The sequence below is a fragment of the Lacerta agilis genome, chromosome 5 (genome assembly GCF_009819535.1).
Source record: "Lacerta agilis isolate rLacAgi1 chromosome 5, rLacAgi1.pri, whole genome shotgun sequence".
Taxonomy (NCBI): domain Eukaryota; kingdom Metazoa; phylum Chordata; class Lepidosauria; order Squamata; family Lacertidae; genus Lacerta; species Lacerta agilis.
This window is the reverse complement of record NC_046316.1, coordinates 61,299,226-61,321,271: the sequence shown is the minus strand read 5'-3', so window position 1 is coordinate 61,321,271 and position 22,046 is coordinate 61,299,226. Positions and strand designations below refer to the sequence as shown.

Sequence of the window (22,046 nt, the reverse complement as noted above, 5' to 3'; positions counted from 1 at the left end):
GTTAAACATCATTGCCGTCTGGTGGGGCTGTTGCAGAACAAAAGTAGAAGAAAAATAAACCAGAACATTTTGTGGTATAAAAAGTTACGGTATTTCAGCAGGAAGTTACGGGATATGCGCTGACTGGAAATAAAGCAGGGTGACCATCCCAAAACATTTTAAAGAGCATTAAAAGCAGGATTGTGTCTAACCACCCAGAAAGCATCATGAGCACAAATCATCATCAAGGTGCAACGAAACGGATATCTGGAGAGGTGCTGTGTCTATTCCCCTCATGTTATTGTTTCTATTGTGATTGTCTATAGTGATGGATTGATTATAGGTCCTACATGTAGACCTCTTGCCAATTTAACTTTCTTGGTTAAGTTGCCTGTTTTTGCATTGTGCATGGGAGGAGATGTGGGTTGGGATCCTAGGACATCATCCCAGAATACCGGCGATCACTGCTTGCTAGTTAGTGATTGCCAGGCATGACTAATGTGGAGCTAAGCGTCATCAAGAATTGTGGGTGATGAGGTAGAATGGTCAAGGATGAGGTGGGAGCGGCTGCTGGTGAGTCGGCTTTAGATTTTCCTAACATTCTGTTTTGGGGGATTGGAAAGCATAGGATTACAACAACTATGTTATAATGGCAGAATAGCAAGACCAGAAGATCACAGTCACATCCACACTGTAGATTGACAGATTCACCCATCCCTAGTTACACAAAAAAGTTTCTGAGTAATTGATAACATATTTAAAAATAGACATAAGTAAAAAATACATTATAATATGAATATATTCGAATGAAGACACATACAAGTAATAAAAAATATGAAAAGCAACACCCCCCCCATAACAGCAGCAGAAAGCTTTGGCAGCACACTAACAGCAAACAACACTATCATAATTCATCCAAAGTCTGGGGGAAATGTACATATTTTCCTGGCACTGAAAAAAATGTCAGTGAAGGCGCAAGGCAGACCTCACTGTTCCACAAAGAGGGTTTATTAAAAGAAATTGACACAGAGCTTATTGGTAGCGCTCTAAAACAGGCCTGCAGCAAGTTCTGTCCTAGGCCAAGAGTGGGGAACCTGTAGCCTCCCAGAAGTTGTTGAACTCCTATCATCCCCAACCAAACATGGCTGGCTATCAGATATTATGGGAGTTATAGTGCAACAACATGTGAAGAGCCACAAGTTCCTCATCCTCGTCCTGAGACAAAGGAAGAGATGGAATTAGGTGTCTGGAGGCTTGGGTGCACTTAAGATGGCGGTGCACATTTATTTGCTGTCCTTGAAGACAACACACCCTTCACAGAGTTCACAGGTTCTCTGCTTACAAAGAATGCCTGATGCGTGGTTTTTAAGTTTCGAGTCTGCTGTGTAGATACATCCAAACTTTCTCTTTGGTATTTTAGGGCTTTCTCTCCTTGCTGCAAGTGCAATGGGCTCTCGCCATTTCCCTGCCCGGACGGTCCTGTTTGAAAGGGAGACGAGCGGAGTGACATACCGAGTGCCAGCGCTTCTCCACATCCCTTGTGTTGCAAAGCTGCTGGCTTTCGCAGAAGAGCGGCTGAGCGTTGATGATGCTCATGCCAACTTACTGGTGCTGAGAAGGGGCACTTTCTACAAGAACTTTGTGGACGTAAGACAAAATGAAGCCAGTTTTGCTGACACTGTATGACAGGACTGAAACTTGAGGCATAGAGGAAATTATCTGTGACATCCTTGTGAGTTTCCCACAGGCATCTGGTTGGCCACTTTGAGAAGAGGATGCTGGACTAGATGGGCTATTGGCCTGATCTAGTGGACTTTTTCTTTTATCTGTCTCTGCGTTGCTCTTTCTTTGTCACTTCTTTTGTTGTTAGGAATAATATAACTGGTGCCTCTTGATACTCTGAAACTCCCACCTCATTCAGCCACGCATAGAGCAACTGTAATTGCCAGGAATGGACCAGAGCAAATTAAATGATAAATAACAGGTTTTTTCACTTACCATATTTAGATCCTGCTGCAACCAGCTCATCTTGGCTGCACTGAATAGTCATTTTTCTTATGATTCATGCTGCCTGCAGTAGGGTTTGTTCACAGGTGATGGTTGACACTGTGCTTTTCAGATGATGACTTAGGCATAAAACTGCTGTTACAGATCCATGAGCAAAGTTATCTTTACACCCCACCAGGCCCAATGCTTATCAACAGAGGCAGTGCACATCTTCAGCTCCTTGCCATTGAATGATCAATACTGAAAGGACCAAAGTTGACATAATGTGTGGAATCAGCCCTAATGGTTTATGGATACCTTTAAAGATAGAAGTTTCTCTCACTACTACTACAGACCAAAGGCCTGCCTAGTCCAACATTCTGTCCTCACAGCGTCCAACCAGGTGTCTAAGGGAAACCAATAAACAAGACATTAAAATTGGATATTAAATTGAAGTTCTACCATCCACCGCACTGCCCACTGATAAACCTCATTTCCATTTCTTGGCCTCAGTCTTTTCATTTGTAATACAGGGATAATATGGATCTGTCCTACAGTGTGGTTGTTGTAAAGGTTACTGAACTAATGCAGATAAAATGCTTTGAATACTTAACAATTCTGTATAAACAGTTCTGTATAACCGTAATGGTGTTACCCATCTGCTTTTGGGTGTTCTTAGTCACTCAGGGGATTGATTGGTACCAGTTACATTGGTGCAACTGATTGGCTTAATATCAAGCACTTTCACTTTCCTCTCTTTCAAATACTACCTAACACAATGTGATCTTTCCTTTGGAATGAAGAGGGTCCCAGAGAGAGAAGCCTCCGACCTCAAAGATGGTCTTCTGATTAAAGCTCACCACAATAACTGAGAATAAATTATCTCAATGAATAGAATATTTCTGTATGACCAGACAAACACAAGATTGCTGAATCAACACCTTCACACAATTCTGTATGCCACAGTAACTGATAACCATGTTGTTAGTGTGGCTGCTTATCCAGAGTTGACACAGAAACTACCTTATTTATCTTTGAGGAGTCTCTTTTCCTTGATTTTTACTGACCAGCTATGAATTAGTCTCTTGACCAGAGGAGCAAACCTTCTGCAATAATGGGTTCCTATTTCAAATGAAGTGATTAGCTTTTTTTCCAGGGGAAGATGCCGGGGAAGAAAAATGAATTGGCTTCCAAATTCTTTTACCGTCTTTCTTTGCCAGTGGGAAGATATGCGAGCCCTTGAAACAGCAACTCTGGCACATCATCGGTCGATGAACCCTTGCCCTATCTATGATGAGCTTACAGGCATGGTGTTCTTGTTTTTCATTGCTGTGCTGGGCAGAACCCCTGAAGCCTTTCAGATCATCACAGGCCAAAATGCTGCCCGCCTCTGCTATGTGTCTAGTTCTGACCAGGGCATCAGCTGGAGCCATGTGACTGACCTCACCCAGCAAGTTATTGGCGTGTCCATTGAAGGTACGAGAAACAGGAGCAGTTTACTTACTTAACTAATTATGAAATGTATACCCTCCCACCCCTGCTCCCAGAGGAATCCACAGTGGCAACCAACAAGCAACAAAACAGCAATAATAATAAATCTTTAAAGCATCTTAAAAATAATTTAAATGCAGATCCAGGCTGGGAAAAATCTCAATTAAAAAGACCTATTGAAGGAGAATAAGGTCTTCAGCAGTCACCGAAAGGATGACAGCATATTTATCAACTGACCCAGAAATACCAGGTCACCCCATTTCCCAATGTGACAGTACAGCAGCCACGTGGGAGCACCTTGGTCTCACGCAATTCCAGGCCAAGAACTCCCCCACCAACACCCCAGCACATTTTCTGGGCCCGCAATGTTGCAAAGGATTTAGGACCAGGAAAATGGTGTCCTGGATTTGGGCCACATTGTGTTGGAAGGTATGCAACAGAGACAGTGCCTGTCTATTATTCATGGGGAGGGAAATTAAAGGGTTGGTGTCAGAACGCAAAAGGCCCAATTCCTACATTGTCTGGAATAGACCTCCTAATAAGGTGGTATCTATAGGAAGCTCTCACCTGCAGAGCACAGTGATCAACTAGATATATAAGTGGTGAGACGATCTTTTATGTTAATAAAGGAGAAGGAATGGAGAAGGGATACATTTAATGAACATTCATTCTGATTCGTTTGTGGGAAGGTTGGATGATGTTGCATCAAAGCAAGCAACTTGCATGACACTTTTTTCATTGTAAAAGCTTTGATCTTTGGGGGAAGTGGGTTTGTTGCACAAGAGCTCCCAACCGATTATAATTATGCTACCCGAATTTGTTGGTTTGTGACTGAATTCCACCCCAAAACAGTGGCAATCTGGGAATGCCCAAAGAGTTTTGTGGCACCTCAAAGTGTAACACATTTATCAATTTATTATAACTTAAGCAGAAGTTTGATTGTTTCCATGTGGCATTAAATCAGAACAATGGTTTCTTGTCCCACTAGAGGTGTTCACTGACAGAGCAAAGTTTGGATGAGTGTGCTATCGGCTTTGTGTTCATTTTGCATACTATTAAGCTTTAATTGAATTGTCACAGACTATGTAGTTTGAACTTCATTGCCATTTGACCCCACCGTTTGCAACTTTATTTCTTGACATGTCCTCCTCACTTGTCAAATGAGAACAACACTTCATGCATCTGATGAAGTGGATTCTGTTATACAAAAGCTCGTGCCATAATGAATGTTAACTTCATTGCCACTTAGTGGAAGGGCTGTAGCTCAGCGGTAGAGCGCCTACCTTTCATGCAGAGGGTCCCAGGTTCAATCCCCAGCATCTCTAGGTAGGACTGGGAGAGACTCCCTCTCTGAAAGCCTGGAGACCTGCTGTCAGTCAGGACAGGCAGTCCTGAGCTAGATGGACCAATGGGTCTGACTCCATATAAAGCAGTTTATACTTATGAATCTTTGTCATGAAGCTCTGAAGCCGACTAAGAACTGCCAGGTAAGTTCCGCTCACTGTTGTGTGGGCTGGTTGATCCCTCTCCTTACCTGGCCAACTCTCTCCTGGCAACGCCCCCCCCAGCTGGGATTGAGTAACTGGCAGAGGTAGGCGGCTCCCTCCAGGGGTCCAGCCTGGGGGCACGCGTATCCAGGCTGTACTGCCAGGAGCCGCATGGGATGGGGGGGGCTGTGTGTGACTGTGCAAAAGGCGCCCCCATTTGATGTGGGGAGCAGTCACTCATGACTCTTTGTTGTCATTGTTCCTGACACTGTCTTTTTCCTTCAGACTGGGCCACTTTTGCTCTAGGCCCCGGGCACGGCATCCAGCTGAAGTCAGGCCGCCTGCTGTTGCCAGCCTATGCTTACCATATCGACTGCAAAGAGTGCTTTGGGAAGCTCTGCAAAACCACCCCTCACGCTTTCACCTTCTACAGCGATGACCATGGGCAGAGCTGGCAGTTTGGCGAGTTCATCCCAAACCTGCAGACCGTCGAGTGCCAGATGGTGTCAGTGGATGAGGAGGACGGCAGCAACGTGCTCTACTGCAACGCCAGGAGTCCTCTGGGCTTCCGGGTGCAGGCCCTCAGCACGGATGATGGGGCCGTATTTCACTCAGGCCAGCTGGTGCAGCGGCTTGTGGAGACCCCGCACGGTTGCCATGGCAGCATTGTCGGGTTCCCAGCCCCGCTTTACTACTTGCGGCACAACACTTGCGTATTCCAGAGAGACACCTGCTCTGATAAAGATGTGGGCTTCCTACCTCAGGGTTGGTCTGATAAGAAACACCCACCTAGTCTTGCCTCACCTACCCCTTTTTTCTTCAGCCAGTCTCTGAGCCACCGACAGCCTCAGGAAACAAGAACTTCTAGCGTCTGTTCTGGTCACATCCCATCAGGTAAAGGACATGCTGATCTAGAACATGCTAAAGCTGGAAGTATTTCGCAATCAGGCTTTTCTTTCCAAATGCCAACGTGGGTGCTGTATTGCCACCCAACGAGCTCCAGATCCCGAGTCAACCTGGGGATTTACCTCAGCACCTTTCCTAGGGATGCTGACAGCTGGACTGAGCCCTGGGTTATATACGAAGGCCCCAGCGCCTACTCAGACCTGGCCTACATTGAGCTGCCTTATCCAGATTTGTCAATAACTGGGATCCCAGCCATAGCTTTTGCCTGCCTGTATGAGAACGGGGTGCGGTCCCCTTATGAGCAAATCTCCTTCAGCATGTTCACGTTGCATGAAGTTCTTCAGAACATTCCTCTCACAACTTCTGCCCCAGGTTTGAAGCAGCCGTCAGGTGGTAGAAAGAGAAAGGGGAAGAGTTGTGTTATTTCTTAAAGGTCATGACAGAGGGCCAAACTTAATGTCGTGCTAAAGATGTCACTAGAAACCATGTAAATTTTTATATTACTAATATCAAGTGCAAAGGCAGATTTTCATAGAGAATGCAGCAAGCAAGAAGGAGTAGAGGTTTAATCTTTCCCTCCTGTTGTATTCTGTTAACTGAGTTTGCGTTTTGAGAATTTTGCCCCTAGGAGCACCTAGTAGTTGAGGAAGGAGGTGGAAGGAGGGAGAAGAGAGAGGGAGCTAAGAATATGGTTGAGAATGTCTCTGGAGGTTATCAATAAAGCTCTCTTTGAAAATCATTAGAATATATTTCTTCTGGTTGAAGGAATACTACAAAACCCCTACAAGTAGGAAAGCATAATCCAAAAGCCCACAGGATTATTTCCGAAAGAATTATCTCAGGTATCCATTCAGTCTCCAGTTCCTATACTATCACCGCTACTTTGCTTTCAAACAATGAAATACACAAAGTAGAGAAAGTGACCTATTCACTTAGATCAGCCTTCTGTATTGGGTTTTTGCTGGGGGGGGGGAAGGATTGGGGAATCCCCTATATGCCAATGGATGCTGATATCAGCTAAAGGGATTTCATTCAGGACTATGGTATTAGCTGTATACCCCCTGCTCGGCACCAGCACCTTATGCATAACCCCCCCCCCTGCACATTAGATGCAAAGACACATCTACTTAGTCTTTAGCCCTGTGGTACGAGAGTTAAACCTGTCAATTTTCTTAAAGGTCTTCCTGAGCAATCAGGACCTGGCTGGCTTGGGCCTGCCACCTGCTGGCCAATGCTTGACCATTGTGTCTAGGAGAAATTTCTCCCCTAGGACAATAAAAAGGATGGGTTTCCAAGTCAGGCTCTAGAGCACTTCTATATTGTTGCAGAATACACCTGCAATAAAGCAGCAAACTCTTAACAATAGTGAATTAGTGGTGGATGTTTTTCTGCTTTAGTTTGTTGCACAATGAATGCTTCCCCAAAGCTTCCAGGTTACTGCTGCCTGGGAGGGGCTATAGCACAACCAAAGCAGAAAAAAGCCAGAACATTTATGGTATAAAAAGTTACAGGATTTCAGCAGGAAGTTACAGGATATGCACTGAATGGAATGAAGCAGTGTGACCACCCCAAAGCATTTGCAGGTACAAAAAAACAGGATCGCGTGTGACTGCCTGATAGCATAATGAGCACAAATCATCATTAATGCAAAATAAAAAGGATGCCTGGAGAGGCCCTTTGACCCAATATTAGGGCATTAGTGGTGGATTTCTTCTGCTTTGTTGATTTCTTCTGCCTTTGGGGGAAGGGCTGTTGCCAATTACCCGTTCATGATATCTCAAAAACCTGTTTACAATATTAAGCCATCATCTGAAAACTGCCTTTGTTAGTTTCACCACTTTTTATGTGAGAATTACGGTGCCAGCACGCTGCTAGAGCTTCCAGGAGTTCAGGATGTGAAATTCTAATTAACAATGTCCCCAACTTGAGGTGAGGCAATAGTGTTACAGTACAGCCAATTCAGGTGTGTAAGGATTGTGTTGCAACTGAAGTGAAAAATAAACACTTGAGGGAAGTGAAGGACAATGGGGAAATTATGGAGAATGCAACCATCCAGAATGAATGCTATCTGACTACTCAGGAATAAAAAGAGTGGGTCAATGGTATCAGAACTGAAGAAAAGTAGTACCATGGTGGCATCTGGTAGCCCTGAAACATATTATAATAAGTATCATTGGCTGAGAAAATGTATAGAAAAATAGGTATCTTTATTCATTTTCACATAAGTTTTCAGCAGCTTCAACCAACAAGGCCACCTATTATGGTGGCAATTAACACAAAGCAAGGTCTAAACATAACACAGCTAGGCAATTGTTTTCTGACATGTTTTGAGTGTTATGGAAGAAGAAATACAGGTCATCCATCCCACTCAAAATATACTCCCCTCTCTCTTGAAAATAACAAGTCTCCTGAACCTACTCTTGTAACAGAAGGTAGGGTTGCCATATTACCAAAGATAATGAGCTTATTTTTGGGAAAACGCGGACATATGGCAGCCCTACAGAAGGTATACAAAACACAGACCTGGAAACACAGCCACCCTGCCCTACCCTTCCCAATTCATCTTCAGCAGCATAATCGAAAAATATTGCAATTCATTAAAAATAAGCTGTTCATACAGATGTACTGTACATTTGTTTTCCTTAATTTTAAACTATTAAACACCAGTCTTAATATGAGTATTTAAAAGTATTAAATGGATTTTTGGGTTATGCGACTTGTCAACTCTACACATTCCCTTCATCCAGGGGTGAGGAACTTGTGACCTTTCAGATGCTGCTGGCCTCCAGCGTTCATCAGCCCCAGGCAGTCCAGCCAACAGTCCTGGATGTTATCTAGGAACATCTGGAAGTCCACAGGTTTCCCCTTCCCAGAGGGTGGGAATGTGTATGGTTGGCAAAGAGAATTCAGGAAGGTAGTTTCCATTTCTGGAGCCCTGCAGGGCCTCAGGAGCCTCTCATGTGAGCAAAACAGATTAGAACTGTCTCCTTGATGTTGCTCTGTCTTGTACCTAGACCATCCTTGCCTTTGCTTGAGAAAATATACACGTTTCTAGCATTTGACTAGCTCTAAACTTTAAAGTCTGACTAAAGCAGCACTGATCCCTTTCTTAGACCAATGTATTAGGTGGCTCTTAGTGGTCCCTCTTTCCACTTGTCAACCAATCCATGACATGGACCTGTGGACTGATGATGCCACGAACTCAAAAATATGTTGCTCATCAGGTTTGGCCTTCTCACTTGAAGGTTCTGTGGCAAGAGAGGTAGAAAGTAAGAGCCCCAAAGCCAGAAGACCTGATACAAACTGAACCTGTGTGCAAACAAATCTCTACATTCATGCCTCCTGTGTAGCCATTCCCCCCCCCCCAGAACAAACCAACATGCTTTCTGCCTTGATTTCATGCTGACAGGAGTGTTTGAATTTTAGAAATAACAGAAACACGAACATATGTTCATTCAGCATAGGAGAGGAGGACTTGGGTAGATGTTAAGGAAATATAAATAAATAAATAACACAACAACATTACTAAATCTCAAAGCACTGAGATCAATAAACCCAGGTCATCATTCTAGATCTGTGACACTGTAAGCATTTCCTTAGCGACAGCAGTTCCAGTCTACATCTCCTGACAATAGCTGACAATGATGCCAATGGAAGACAATGATATTCCTTGCACTGAAAGGTGGGTGATGTCTCATTACTGTCTGGCAAGCAGCATCTTGAGGCTTCAGGAACAACAGAGGGATCAGAAATGCGCAGAGGCTGCAGCAACAAAAGTTGATGATTGCAGATACAGGTTAATGCACATATTTTTGTAATCTCACATACAGAGATTAAGTAAACAAAGTCTGTCATCGTGATCCTATAGAACTGGTGTTGCAAACAATAAAAATGTGGGGGCCAAAGTATCTGAGTATGCTGGTCTGAGTGTTTCACAGAAATCTTCATCAGAGTTTGACTCAGTTTTCTCTTAATTTTTTTTTAAAAATATATATTCTCCCAAGCCTATTTAAATTGGTTCAATAAAATATATAGTGCAAGGGTGATTAATCTGGAGTCCTCTAAATGTTGCTGGACTACAAATCTCATCATTCCTGAAGTCCATTACCTCTGAAGGGTCACAAGTTCACCTCTCCTGATATAATAATGTAATTGCAAAAATGAGAGAAACAAACTGAAATGTCATTATTTTCAAAACTGCTGAAGGGCATGCTGTTTTCAGTTGTGAGCTGCCAGAGCTAGAACTAGGAACCAGTGCATTTTGCTCAGGGCTGGATAAAGATCTGTGTAACTTTGGGAGTTCATGTTCTAAATAAATATTAGGAGCCGACGTTTTATTCTTCTGTCCGAGAATCCTAGATTTCTTTCATGTCACCTGCCTGCCGTCTTCCCCTCATTCCATCTTGCGATGTAATCTTTATGGCTACAACTTTAAGACTTCTTTTGTTGTTATTTTTTGGTGTCCCCCCCCCCCGGGCCCTTCTCACTACTTTGTGTAACATCCTGCCTGTTTAAGAGGTCTGGAGCAATCAAAAGCTTGCTCACTATTTTGTGATATTTTGATTGGCTCTAGCAAAAATATTACTGAATTGTGGGCTTTAGCATTCATCTTATGGGCCCACACAACTTCCTTTCCCTCTTCGACTATTGCTGACTCTCCCTACTTACTCCCCAACTGCACGTGTGTGTGTTACACACACACACACACACCACCTTTCTAAGCACCCACAAAGCTATTTGGTCTCTACCTACTGCTGAAACAACAATCACAACCCTGCTCTATCCCTTTTAATATTTCTAGACTAGAGTACAAAACAGACTGGCAGCAGCTGCTGCACGATGCAATAAGAACCTAGTGATCTGTATCTTCGTTGCATGTCTCCCTTTTCTTGCTGTCTTTTTGGTAATATGGTAATGTGGAAACTTTCCCTATTGGTCAACTAGCATTCATATTATGTTATTCCCCTTCCCACTATCACAAAGCTAACTACTGTGACCAACTGCTACCCTTCTATTAGGTATCTGCGTTGACAAGGGTAGAAGAAATATTAGCAACCATCACTTGCTTCTATCTTCCCCTGTTGGTGTGTGGATGCAGGCAGAGGAACCATTCACAGGCCATATGCAACAACAACAACAAATTATAAAATTTTGGTGAATTCCTGTTACCTATTTCTTTTCACATAAGCCACAGAAACATCCAAAAAAGCCATTGATGATCTGGAGTACAGCAAGGATCATTTCCACTGTGCTGATGATTAAGAGAGCCGAGAAGAAATAGACATTCCAGCTCACAATATTACGTGGCTCAATGCACACTTTGTTCCAAAGGGGAGGATCATACAAATAATTCCGAGTCCTTAAAGGAACAGATTTTGAACGAGAAAGTTGTAAGCAAAGAGACATTATAAACGAAGGATAAAGGAAAGTTGTTCAGTCAGGAGATGTTATTTTTGTACATTTCAAAATAGTAATAATTTATTACTTATACCCCACCCATCTGACTGACCCATCTCCCAGCAACTCTGGGAGGCTTCCAACAGAATATTAGATAAAGATTAGATAAAGATTTCTGGAGTATGCTGTCCTGTGTACCATTTTTCCTTGAATGGTTTTACACTTACAATATAATATTAAATATTGTCTTCCCTGGTTGCATTGTCTCAATATCAAAGACATGCTGTTGGCCTTCCGACATCATCACTGTAGAAGTTAGTAGCAGTAATAGTAATTCACCTGGACAGAAGACCTCTCTGCCTTAGGATTCCTTGCACTTGCAAGTGTTGCTGCTTTGTTGACATCCCAGTTCTACTGACATTCCACTACGATAGAGTTCCTCAACAGGGATCCATGCATGGTAAGACTCCTTCACTTTTCCCCTCCCAGCAACGTTATCCCTACATATTCTTTGGTGCTTCTTGTGATTGTCCAGTTTCTCTGTGTGTGGTTTTGATGCACAGGACAGGTAATATTCCCCTGGGAAATAGCTCAAGCTAGCCTCACAATTTAATTGAGCAATGCAAATACAGTCTCCTGAGCTGCATGAGCCACGTCTAATGGGAAAGTCAGTAACAGAGAACTTGTTTGGAAACAATGACACCGTCTATATACCGGTAATCCTGACTGCAACCGGAGGTACCACTGTATTGTGATCCCAATTTCAATACTGTTTGTTCCTGCAAAAGCTTCAGGGCAGACATACTGTAGCTTCCTGCTTACATTCTGCAACTTTTCGTACAACTGTTCCAGGGACAGTGGTAGTCTTGCTTTTGTTACACTATGGATAAGAGCCCCCCCCCCCGACAGCAATACTGCAGTATCACTCAGGAAGCATTACAGAAGAACTAATAAAGTGGAATGATGTTTGGGCAGTGCAGCATCCATTCAGTCCAATTAGATGCTGCAAAATATACCTGGCAAAAACCCCAACTCTCTGGAGGGGCTTATCATCAAGTCATTGTTTGAGGCTCATTTTTTATTATTATTATTTTTTGGCCATGGCTCTGAACTCAATGGAGAACGGGTCTCAGTTTTCACCACTAAGCAAAAACAGCTCTCAGTGCAGGTTAATAGGCATCGCTCTTCCATAAAATGACCCATGACCTCCAGGTTTCTTTACCTGATGTTCGAGGACTGACTGTGTGTTTGAAGGAATGGATAATCCCACTGAGTCATCTGTGTCCCGTTGTGGGTGGTGGAGCTATAAAAGCAGAGAGGTCCCTCTGTCAAGCCCACACCAGACAAAACAAAGCAAGCAGCTGATCCCAGCAAGGCCAGTCCTGATAATACAATGGAGAGAAACATCTGTGGGCAAAAGAGGCATAGAAATTAAGGGTGCTTTCAGATGACCTGATAACCGAGCATCGATCCTGACTTGTTTGCAAGGAGATGAGATGACAATGGCTATTTCATGAGCGCTTACTCCGTTTTGTGTTCCAGTGCAGCTTCCTGTCACTTTCCTTTTCATGAAAAGTTTTATGTTTTGAGGAAGTGGGATGATTGCTCAAGACCTCCCAGTCATTGATAATTGTGTAACCTGAAATTGCTGGTACGTGACCAAATCCCACCCAAAGGTATTGACAGTCTGGAAGTGGCCTAATTCCAGTTATGCAAGACCCTTTCAACTGCACTACTGAAGCTCAGTAATTAGGAACAACGGGAAGGGAGATTGGTTCTAAAGGGCTGTATGGAAACCACCTGAGTACTTATGGTAACTTCTGATTGTTACACTACAGGACCAGGTTTTTCTCCCTGCTCCAGCAATAGGCTGCAAGACTCCTGGATGGGGGAAATGCACCCTCCAAGTTTGGATTAGAGTGGGGTGTACCAAGGTCCTAGACCTTGGTAGTGACTAGTGGAGTCAGGTTGAAAAGTATAGAGTCTGGTCCATTAAGACAAATGGGGCACTGAACCATTAATCTCTTTCATCCAGCCCCCATCTGCCTGCCTTCATGTTGACAACCAGTCTAGGGTTGGCACTGCTTGTCAACTTCATTCTCCTTAGTCTTAAGTTATATCAGGACCATACTCTCAAAGCACTGAAATATTCCTTTAGCAGTCTCCCAAACAGTGTTTTTTTCTAAAAAAAAAAGTTTAGGGGTACTCTCATTCTCCTACTCATTTTGAAATACTGCCCCTCAATGATTCACAAAATGTTTAGGGGTATGCGTACCACTGTGTCCCCCCCCCCCGAAAAAGCATTGCTCCCAAATAATTCTTCTAGTCTGTTAAGGGCACTGAGAGTCATTAGGAGACCCCCATTCCCCTCACCAAGCCACAATTTTCAGAGTTCCCTGGGAAGAGGCATTGATTGTGAAACCACTCTGAGAACTACAGTATGAGTATGCTGAACAGTGTACAGTATTGAACTGGAACTTTGTCAAGAATCTGACTGTTAAGCCCTTCCACTAATGCTGGGGGGGCTTTCATCAGCGGAACAAATGAGCTACCACCCTCATACCTTTTGGCAAGTTCCGCAAGTGCAGGAGGCGTTCTTTCCCCTGAATCCAATAACTGTGATCTGAACTGCGGCTGGGAAGACCTGTGGAAGAGAGAAGTGATTCAGAATGAATACCCTTCTTTGCTAAGCGGGTGTGTGTGTTTCAATTTGATTCTGTTTGAATCTTAATGAAAAACTACCTCATTAGCACTTCTTGAACCAATGCACAAACTGAACCTTATTGGGGTGGGATTCAGTTAACAAATTTTGCTAGCTCTGCGTAACCCAGCAGCAGCATGGCAGCAGGTGGAGTCCTGTAGTTGCAATCTTCAGTCTGGGAATCTGTGTGTTTGCTCATTCATACTAAGCCAAGCAAAGCAGGTCAGAGGGGCTTGCAGGAACCCTGGAATGTAGCTCACTGCAGAACATAGCAGACATATACCTGTATATATATGAGATGTGCAGCAGATCACTAGAAGATACAAGCCAACCAGAGTCTGCAAATCAAACGAAACCACACTCATGGCAGCTACTCTCTCTCTCTCTCTCTCTCTCTCTCTCTCTCTCTCTCTCTCTCTCTCATGCAAAGCAAACATGGAGTAGCATGTCACACAGAAGCATGCACAGCACTCTTTCAATGCACATAGCTCAGCCATCCTTTTTGAGAATTTTCTGAAATCTGGGGAAGAATCCAATTAACTTGTTCTACCAACAAAAGGATGTATGGCTGTGGAACGACCCTCCCTCTCCACAATGTGTGCCCTGTGTCCTCCAAATCTGCTCCAGAGTGTTGGTGGGACCCCTAGAACAGATTTAGGGGTCACATGGAGGAAAGGGGGGGGAGGGATGTTCCATTACACAAGTGTACATCCTTGCACTGGTGGTAGCACTACATTGGATACAACACTGCCTTTGGATTGGACAAATTGTCCTGAGCGTATCATGAATGGAATTATCAGGCTTTGTACTGAGATTCCCCCTATTTCCGATGTTCAGGTGTAAGTGCCATTGCTTTTGGAGTCAAAACAGCACCCACCATGCACAAAAGGGAGGTATCAGTAGACTTGAGGAAAATCCTTAGTTTGCAAAACTCCAGTATATCCTTGCTCTGTATGTACACTGCCCACCTCCAATGACAAAACCTTGTTTGCTTATTAAAAAACAACAACAGAAGACAGAAAGAGCAGGCCTTACAGTTTCCCATGCAGATTATTGACAGAAAAATATCCACTTACCAATAAGCCTCCTCCCCACACTCCTGGCATCAGCATAGCTTTCTTTGTGATGTGACCCATCTGTAGATAACGCCATTCCCAGCTGGGAAAGAGCAGGAGTGTGTTGGCAACAACGGAAAGCAGGCCCAGGGTCAAGAGGCATGGCCCCAGGATCCTAGCACACGTCCCCACGCACATTGTCAGCACAGATCCCTGCAAAGATGAAGAGTCACGGACTGTGTAAGCATTTCTGTTTTCTCTGGCTTTAGAGCACTTTGTTCCACGATCCACAATCCACATGTGTCCTGTAGTTTCTTGAGAAACACTGCTGATCGATGTGTTTCCCCTCAAACCAGTGAAGGACACCGCTGAAATAAATTTCATTGCCAGTTTGCACATGGAGTGAGGTACGCCATCTTGTCCTTTGCCAGACTGCCCCAGCCCCAATAGTATGCACTGGCTGTTAAAGGGTCATGTACAGATTAGTCAGAGACACAAGACTCATAGAATACTGATAACTACACACTGAAAACTTGTTAAAAGCAGACCAGTAATGTATTATCCATAAGGTATTTTCCCACCCTACCCCCCATCAACAGGGCAGAGGGAGGGAGAGTTAAATGGGACGGTTTGCAAATTTCCTAATGTGAAAGCATCATTTCCTCTACTTGCAGTGGTTGGGCTGTAAGTGGCATTGCTTAAGCAGTCAAAAATGGCACTGCCCTTGCATAAGAGGGAGGTTTGCAGATGTCTAAAAATACCTTTAAGAGGTGGGGGTGGAGACTCTTCAAAACAGCTCAATAAGCAGAGTATACTGAGTGGTCATGGCATGGAATGCTAACTGGTAGTTGGGGAGAAGGGGCAGGGGAATGGAATAAAGTATTCTGAGCAAGAACATTTCACACCACAAGAAGAAGAGGAAGAAGAGTTTGGATTTGATATCCCGCTTTTCACTACCTGAAGGAGTCTCAAAGCGGCTAACATTCTCCTTTCCCTTCCTCCCCCACAACAAACACTCTGTGAGGTGAGTGGGGCTGAGAGACTTCAAAGAAGTGTGACTAGCCCAAGGTCACCCAGCAGCTGCATGTGGAGGAGTGGAGACGCGAACCCGGTTCCCCAGATAACAAGTCTACTGCTCTTAACCACTACACCACACTGGCTCTCAACAGGAACAACATTTTCTAGCAGGTCCCACCCATTTATTTTAAGTCTAGATGTGCCTCGGACAGCCAGGCTGATGACAACAAGGTGCACACATTGTCTCTGCAATGTTAGTTTCCTACCCAAAAGACCCTGACCCTCTCCTGACCGTCTTTTCCATTACCTGGGCATGAAGCAACATGCCGTTGACACATGAATGGCACATTTTAAATGGATTTATACTGGACCATCTAGTCACCACTCTATCAGTTGTTCATTGATGTTTCCCCGGTGCTTCTGCAGCTCAGTTGGTTAGAGCGTGATGCTGATAACACCAAGGTCCCAGGTTTGATTCCTGTATGGAGCAGCTGCATATTCCTGGGGTTTGGATTAGATGGTGCCCAGGGTCCCTTCCAACTCTGCAATTCTATTATTATTGCACCCAAACTTTAACTTTGCTCATTCCATCGTCCATGCTCCTGCCATCCTCGCAGCAGTAAGTCAAACTGCAATGCCAGGCCACCAAACTTCCATTTTCACACTTTAAAAAACTTTATGTTTGGGTTGTAACTGGTGTGTTAAACCATCCTTGTTTGCGGGGGCAGGGGGCAGCGGCAGACCACAAGAATGCCAGCATATGGCATCTATAAGAAGTATGTGGCAGAGGCACAAGAGTGCAAGCTTCTCTCCCCACACCTTTCCATGTTATTAGTGCTACATTGCCATGCAACCATATCACCATTTGATTTTGACACTTCTAAAAGTTTTAACGCTCAGTCTGCTATTCCAGTGCTAAACCGTAGCTCCTTCCAACACCCCGACAGGAACGCTGCTATACAGCATTGACAAAAAGTTTGTGAGAGTGGATGTGTCACAAAGAAAGGCATTTGATTTGGAACATTGCCAGGGTACCCTAGTGCTGTAGTGCAACAAAAGCAAAATAATAGTAACAATCAGAACATCTGAGGTACATATAACCACCTGGTACCTCAAGTCAAGAGCACAAATAATCATGAATGCACAATAAAAAGGACATCGGGCGGGGGGGGGGCGTTCCTTGTTATTCTTCTCTCTCCCAGGTGGATGGTTTTGATTGCTTTCTCCTATAATCCCAGCTTCTCCTTAGGTGACAAAATTGGTAGCTGACGTATATTTGGGAAAAGATGCTCTCCTACCCAAATCCCATATAACAGCTGTCTCTTTAGGCAAGAACTCCAAAAACCTCTGGAAGTTCAGCAAGGCATGATAACACCCCGTACCACACCCATGTAATTCAGCATGCCGCTTCCCCTCTGGAGACTTATGGCTTTTAAAAAAAAACACATATTCCTTACTCCCAAAGAAATTCCAGAAGGATGTATACAACTTAGCAACTTCTAACAGTTACAGTCGGAGATTATACAGGACTCTCACATACCCACACACGCCAGCACCTGGTGAAGAAGACCTCTTTATTTCAGCTGGCATTTCAAGTAAACACCCCCCACCCCAACATACACACCAAGTTTATAGTTAATTTTATCTAGTTATATTTTCATAAAATTTATAAACCGCTTGATTGCAAGAAACCTCAATGCGGTTTACAAAAAGATTAGAGAAAAAGACAATTTTGTCTCTGTTCTGTTGCCTTCTTGCACACTAGTTAGAGACTATGGGTTGCCACATGTCCTCTTTATCCAGGACAGGTCCTCATTTCATGAGAGTCATCATAGAGATCCATAGTTAAAAGTAGAAGTCTGCAAATGTGTCCTTGTTTTTGGTCTCTAACATACGGCAACCCTACAAGTAGTATATAAATGAAATAATATTAACAATAATAATACTGTGCTTTCATCTGGATAGCCACATACTATTGTAAATGGGTCACTGAGAGATCACAAAAAGGGTAGTAGACATCAGAGTTTGTTTGTTTTTTAATAACTGGATTTCCCATAGAAATGGTAAATCTTGATTAAATGGGGGCAGGGAGGGGGGGAATATGGGTTGCCATTTGATGATGACAACATTGTGTGGGCACTGCAGAAACATGAATGCATGAGGAGTACTGATCCATTATACAGCCAGGAAGAAGCAACACCTGTTTCCGTTTATAGTCTAGAAATGTCCTGAATCCATCTCAGCTGGGAAATGAAAAGTGAATTCCAGTTTCAGGTTCCTTGACTCTTTGCCACCCCAGCAAACCCACCATCAGCTGGTCCTCGCAGAATTAATTCTTCCCAGATCTTTCACTTACCTTTGAGAAATAGAAAGCACTGATGCAGATCCAAGGAACCAGTGGAATCAAAGTTGCGCTCAGATCCAAAGGTTGTTGCCGTTGTTGCAATAATCCACACAAGAGAAGTCTCTCTGGAAAAGGCAGCAACGAGTGGCAACTATTTATAATCTTCTGGCGACTGAAACCTGGGCAGGCCCCAACTTATTTTCTCCCTAGATGGTCAGACCTGGATCTAACCAGTTTTTTTTTTAATCACACCAGTCACATGACCCATCTTCCCATGATGGGCAAGTCCAACAGCTCTGTACCGTTCTAAAGGAAAATATTGCCCATAGAGGGAAATGACAAATGAGTGATTAGAAGAAAACTGTTTCTGTGAGGAAGTAGGCTTAAGGGCGGCAGTTGTACATGAAGCAAGCTTGCAACATGCTCAAACAAAACAATGCTAGAGAGATAGTGGTGCTGCATTGTTGCAACAAAAACAATAAAAGGGTCTCTCCAGGTGGTTGTTTATTGTGCATGAAGCATGCACTATACAGTCCACGCGACATCAGCAGCAATGCACATATGTTATAGAAAGGAAGCCTGTACAAACTCATATATAAAATCCGTATTAAAAAATCTGTACCTGTCGCCTTGTGGGACATCTTCGGGAGAAGAAATGGCTAAGGAGTAAACCCTATACAAATCCAGAGTGGAGTCCCTAAGACGGTTGGGTGGTGTATTGCACACCTCCTTCTGGCAACTCCTGCAACCAAGCTGGTGCCAAATGTATCGCTGTTTTCCTTTGGACCACATCAGTGGGGCCGAGAGGGGGGTCTTGTCGTCTGGGCAGCCAGGACCTCCTTACACACTGCCCAGGCTTGTGCCCTGGAGAGGTCACTTCAGTGTTGCTAACTAACACCACAAAAACTATGTGGGAGGCAGCAGGTGCTGTGATTCTCAACCCCTGCAGGTGCACTCCATAGTCTCTTGAGACAGGTGGATACCAACAACAATATATATGTCTCAATTCAGAGTCCTCAAAATAAATCATTTTTAAAAAGTGCTCTCATTATCCACCCACCCATTTCCAAATTAATTTGGACAGAGCTTGGCCAGCACTACATGCATCACCTTCAGAGTCTATGGACAAATGTTTATCTATGGCGGGTCACTGCAGTTTGTGCCCTCTGTGCAGCTCAGCTTCAGGTGTGCCCGGTTGGTGTGTATCCCATGTAAAGGTATACTTGCTGAACTAAGAGAGTGGATGCACCCAGGATGTCAGGGAAGACCTCTATGGAAATATCTCACAGGGGAAGAATGACATATAAAAACCAAGAAAAGTTAATACACTGCTACAGTGCTCCATGAGAAGTGGGTGGCGCTGTGGTCTAAACCACTGAGCCTCTTGGGCTTGCCAATCAGAAGGTTGGCGGTTTGAATCTCCATGACAGAGTGAGCTCCCATTGGTCTGTCCCAACTCCTGCCAACCTAGCAGTTCGAAAGCATGCCAGTGCAAGTAGATAATCAGGTACCACTGTGGTGGGAAGGTAAACAGTGTTTCCATGTGCTCTGGTTTCTGTCATGGTGTCCTGTTGTGCCAGAAGTGGTTTAGTCATGCTGGCCACATGACCCGGAAAGCTGTCTCTGGACAAATGCCTGCTCCCTCGGCCTGAAATGAGATGAGCGCTGCAACCCCATAGTTGCCTTTGGTAGGACTTAACCATTGCTCCTGCCCACCTAGCAGTTCGAAAGCACGTCAAAGTGCAAGTAGATAAATAGGTACCGCTCCGGCGGGAAGGTAAACAGCGTTTCCATGCGCTGCTCTGGTTCACCAGAAAGCGGCTTAGTCATGCTGGCCACATGACCCAGCTGTACGCCGGCTCCCTCGGCCTATAGAGCGAGATGAGCGCCACAACCCCAGTCATCCGCAACTGGACCTAATGGTCAGGGGTACTTTTACCTTTACCTGTCCAGGGGTCCTTTACCCTTACCCTTTTAAGTGCCCCATATTTCAGCTCCAGATTAATGTATCATTATATGGGTCAACCATTCTCGACTGACTTACGAAAGTCAGGTGGTTCCACCAAGAACGACAAAATTCCCTTTATAGTTATATACAGTGCGCACACACACGCGCACACACACAAAACTCACCACACTGAAACAGCTTTAGTGTATAAATCACATTGTGATTTTCAGGGGGTTGAGGAAGAGGAAGGTTTGTTTTTGGCATCACTGGGGAAATGTTGCAAGTCACTCTTGTGTTCCAGCTATGTCACGTCAGCCACACAACTCTCTGTTTGGATCAGCTGTCTTGAGAGCAAGTCTGTTGTGGTGTTTCCCCTTTCACATTCCAGGCACTTCATAAAGTGTTAGAACTCCTACAGAGTTCACACCCGTGCTAACAAGCGAACTACCACATGCTGATGTATCATCAACAGCAGCTGGCCTAGTGCCACTTATAAAACTATCATAACAGCTGTCAAACACTGAAGAGCTCAGAGCGCTATTAATTTTTTAATTATTGCATTAATAAATTATTATTGCAGATTGAGTGCCTGAATGCTACAGCAAGAATTTTAAAGTGATAGCAGGGTGGGGATGGCGTGGGGCAATATTTGTACTCCAAGATATTTTGCTGCCTGAGACAGAGCAGCATATGTTGCCCCCCACCCCATAGGTCAGTGTGTATAGTACCCAAGGCTGGCCACATTTTGTGAGGACCTAAGGCAGAAAAACCCACAAGCTTCTCTTCTCCTCCAAGACACAAAAATGGTAATTGTAATAAATTAACTACCGGTAATAATTTGCGAAGCCATTTGTGAAATCGGCTGCCTCACTCCACCTAATGGGAGAACCAGCCTGCCCCACTTCAGGCAGCAAAAAGTTTTTGACCATTAATGCCAGTTGCCAAAGCAAGATTTTAGCAAAGCAAACCTGCACACACACCAAAAAGGGCATAAAATAACCAGTGCTATTTCTCTTGAAAAAGAGGTGCTGGAACTCACCATGAACACCTCCCTCATTCTCTTAGAATGGCAATGGTGCCCACCTGAGAGGTGCAAGAACCGTCCAAGTTCCAGCTGAAAAAAAGCCCTGAAAATAACTATGATGGCGCATTCTTAGAACTACGACTAGTTTCATTCTCTCTTTTTTAAAACAAGTTTTCCAAATTATTGCAAATCAAACCAAATTACTTTAAGTTTCTTAAAATCAGGTTTCCTGCTCCTGTTGCAAACATATGTCGATCATTTCCTCCCGTAGCTGCATCATCTCTTATTTAATGTCCAATTGATCCTTCACTTGTCGTTAGTCCATTCTTGCAGCTGACCACATTCCTTTCCTGCTTACAAACAGTGCCTCTGTTACTTCTTATAAATATAAAATCCATTTCATGTGTGTAGTCCTTCATATACCTTCATATTGTTTCAGACCTGGTGTGCTGGGAGAATTAATTACGATCTTCCCTTGTTCAGTTCTTTGCAGCGTTTATCTAGATGGGACAAAGTCACATTCCATTCCTTCCGCTGTTTACCAACTAGCGTACGTTTGTAAGCTGAGGTGTTTGTAACTCGAGGTACCACTGTAGCTTCAAAGAGCCAATCTCAATCCTTTTGACAGCTGACTTATTGCAGCACATTGTCATGTCGGTCCAGGAGCGCCTCTTTATTAACGCCAATATTCCAGACTAAGGAGGAACCAAC

General features: G+C 44.0%; 2 protein-coding genes across 2 annotated transcripts; one reads left to right on the top strand and one right to left on the bottom strand.

Moving 5' to 3' along the window:
* The first annotated feature begins 1,403 nt into the window (after positions 1–1,403).
* Positions 1,404–6,567, top strand: NEU4 (neuraminidase 4). The gene is made up of 3 exons (XM_033150173.1): positions 1,404–1,626; positions 3,186–3,441; positions 5,229–6,567. Exons 1-3 carry the CDS (start codon positions 1,426–1,428, stop codon positions 6,278–6,280), a joined length of 1,509 nt encoding a protein of 502 aa, XP_033006064.1. The 5' UTR covers positions 1,404–1,425; the 3' UTR covers positions 6,281–6,567.
* A 2,814-nt stretch (positions 6,568–9,381) lies between these two features.
* Positions 9,382–18,674, bottom strand: TM4SF19 (transmembrane 4 L six family member 19). The gene is made up of 6 exons (XM_033148110.1): positions 18,376–18,674; positions 15,024–15,215; positions 13,810–13,890; positions 12,469–12,653; positions 11,019–11,208; positions 9,382–9,611 (listed from the first exon to the last, which is right to left on the bottom strand). Exons 2-5 carry the CDS (start codon positions 15,198–15,200, stop codon positions 11,019–11,021), a joined length of 633 nt encoding a protein of 210 aa, XP_033004001.1. The 5' UTR covers positions 15,201–15,215; positions 18,376–18,674; the 3' UTR covers positions 9,382–9,611.
* Positions 18,675–22,046: the final 3,372 nt, after the last annotated feature.

Excerpts from the sequence above, each read along its gene's own strand:
- TM4SF19 (XM_033148110.1), bottom strand. The coding sequence starts at position 15,200 with ATGTGCGTGGGGACGTGTGCTAGGATCCTGGGGCCATGCCTCTTGACC. Across the intron at positions 13,891-15,023 it reads TGTGGGGAGGAGGCTTATTG|GTCTTCCCAGCCGCAGTTCA; the intron begins GTAAGTGGATAT and ends TCTCTTCCACAG. Across the intron at positions 12,654-13,809 it reads CTTGCGGAACTTGCCAAAAG|ATGTTTCTCTCCATTGTATT; the intron begins GTATGAGGGTGG and ends TTTTGCCCACAG.
- NEU4 (XM_033150173.1), top strand. The coding sequence starts at position 1,426 with ATGGGCTCTCGCCATTTCCCTGCCCGGACGGTCCTGTTTGAAAGGGAG. Across the intron at positions 1,627-3,185 it reads TCTACAAGAACTTTGTGGAC|TGGGAAGATATGCGAGCCCT; the intron begins GTAAGACAAAAT and ends TTTCTTTGCCAG. Across the intron at positions 3,442-5,228 it reads TATTGGCGTGTCCATTGAAG|ACTGGGCCACTTTTGCTCTA; the intron begins GTACGAGAAACA and ends TTTTTCCTTCAG.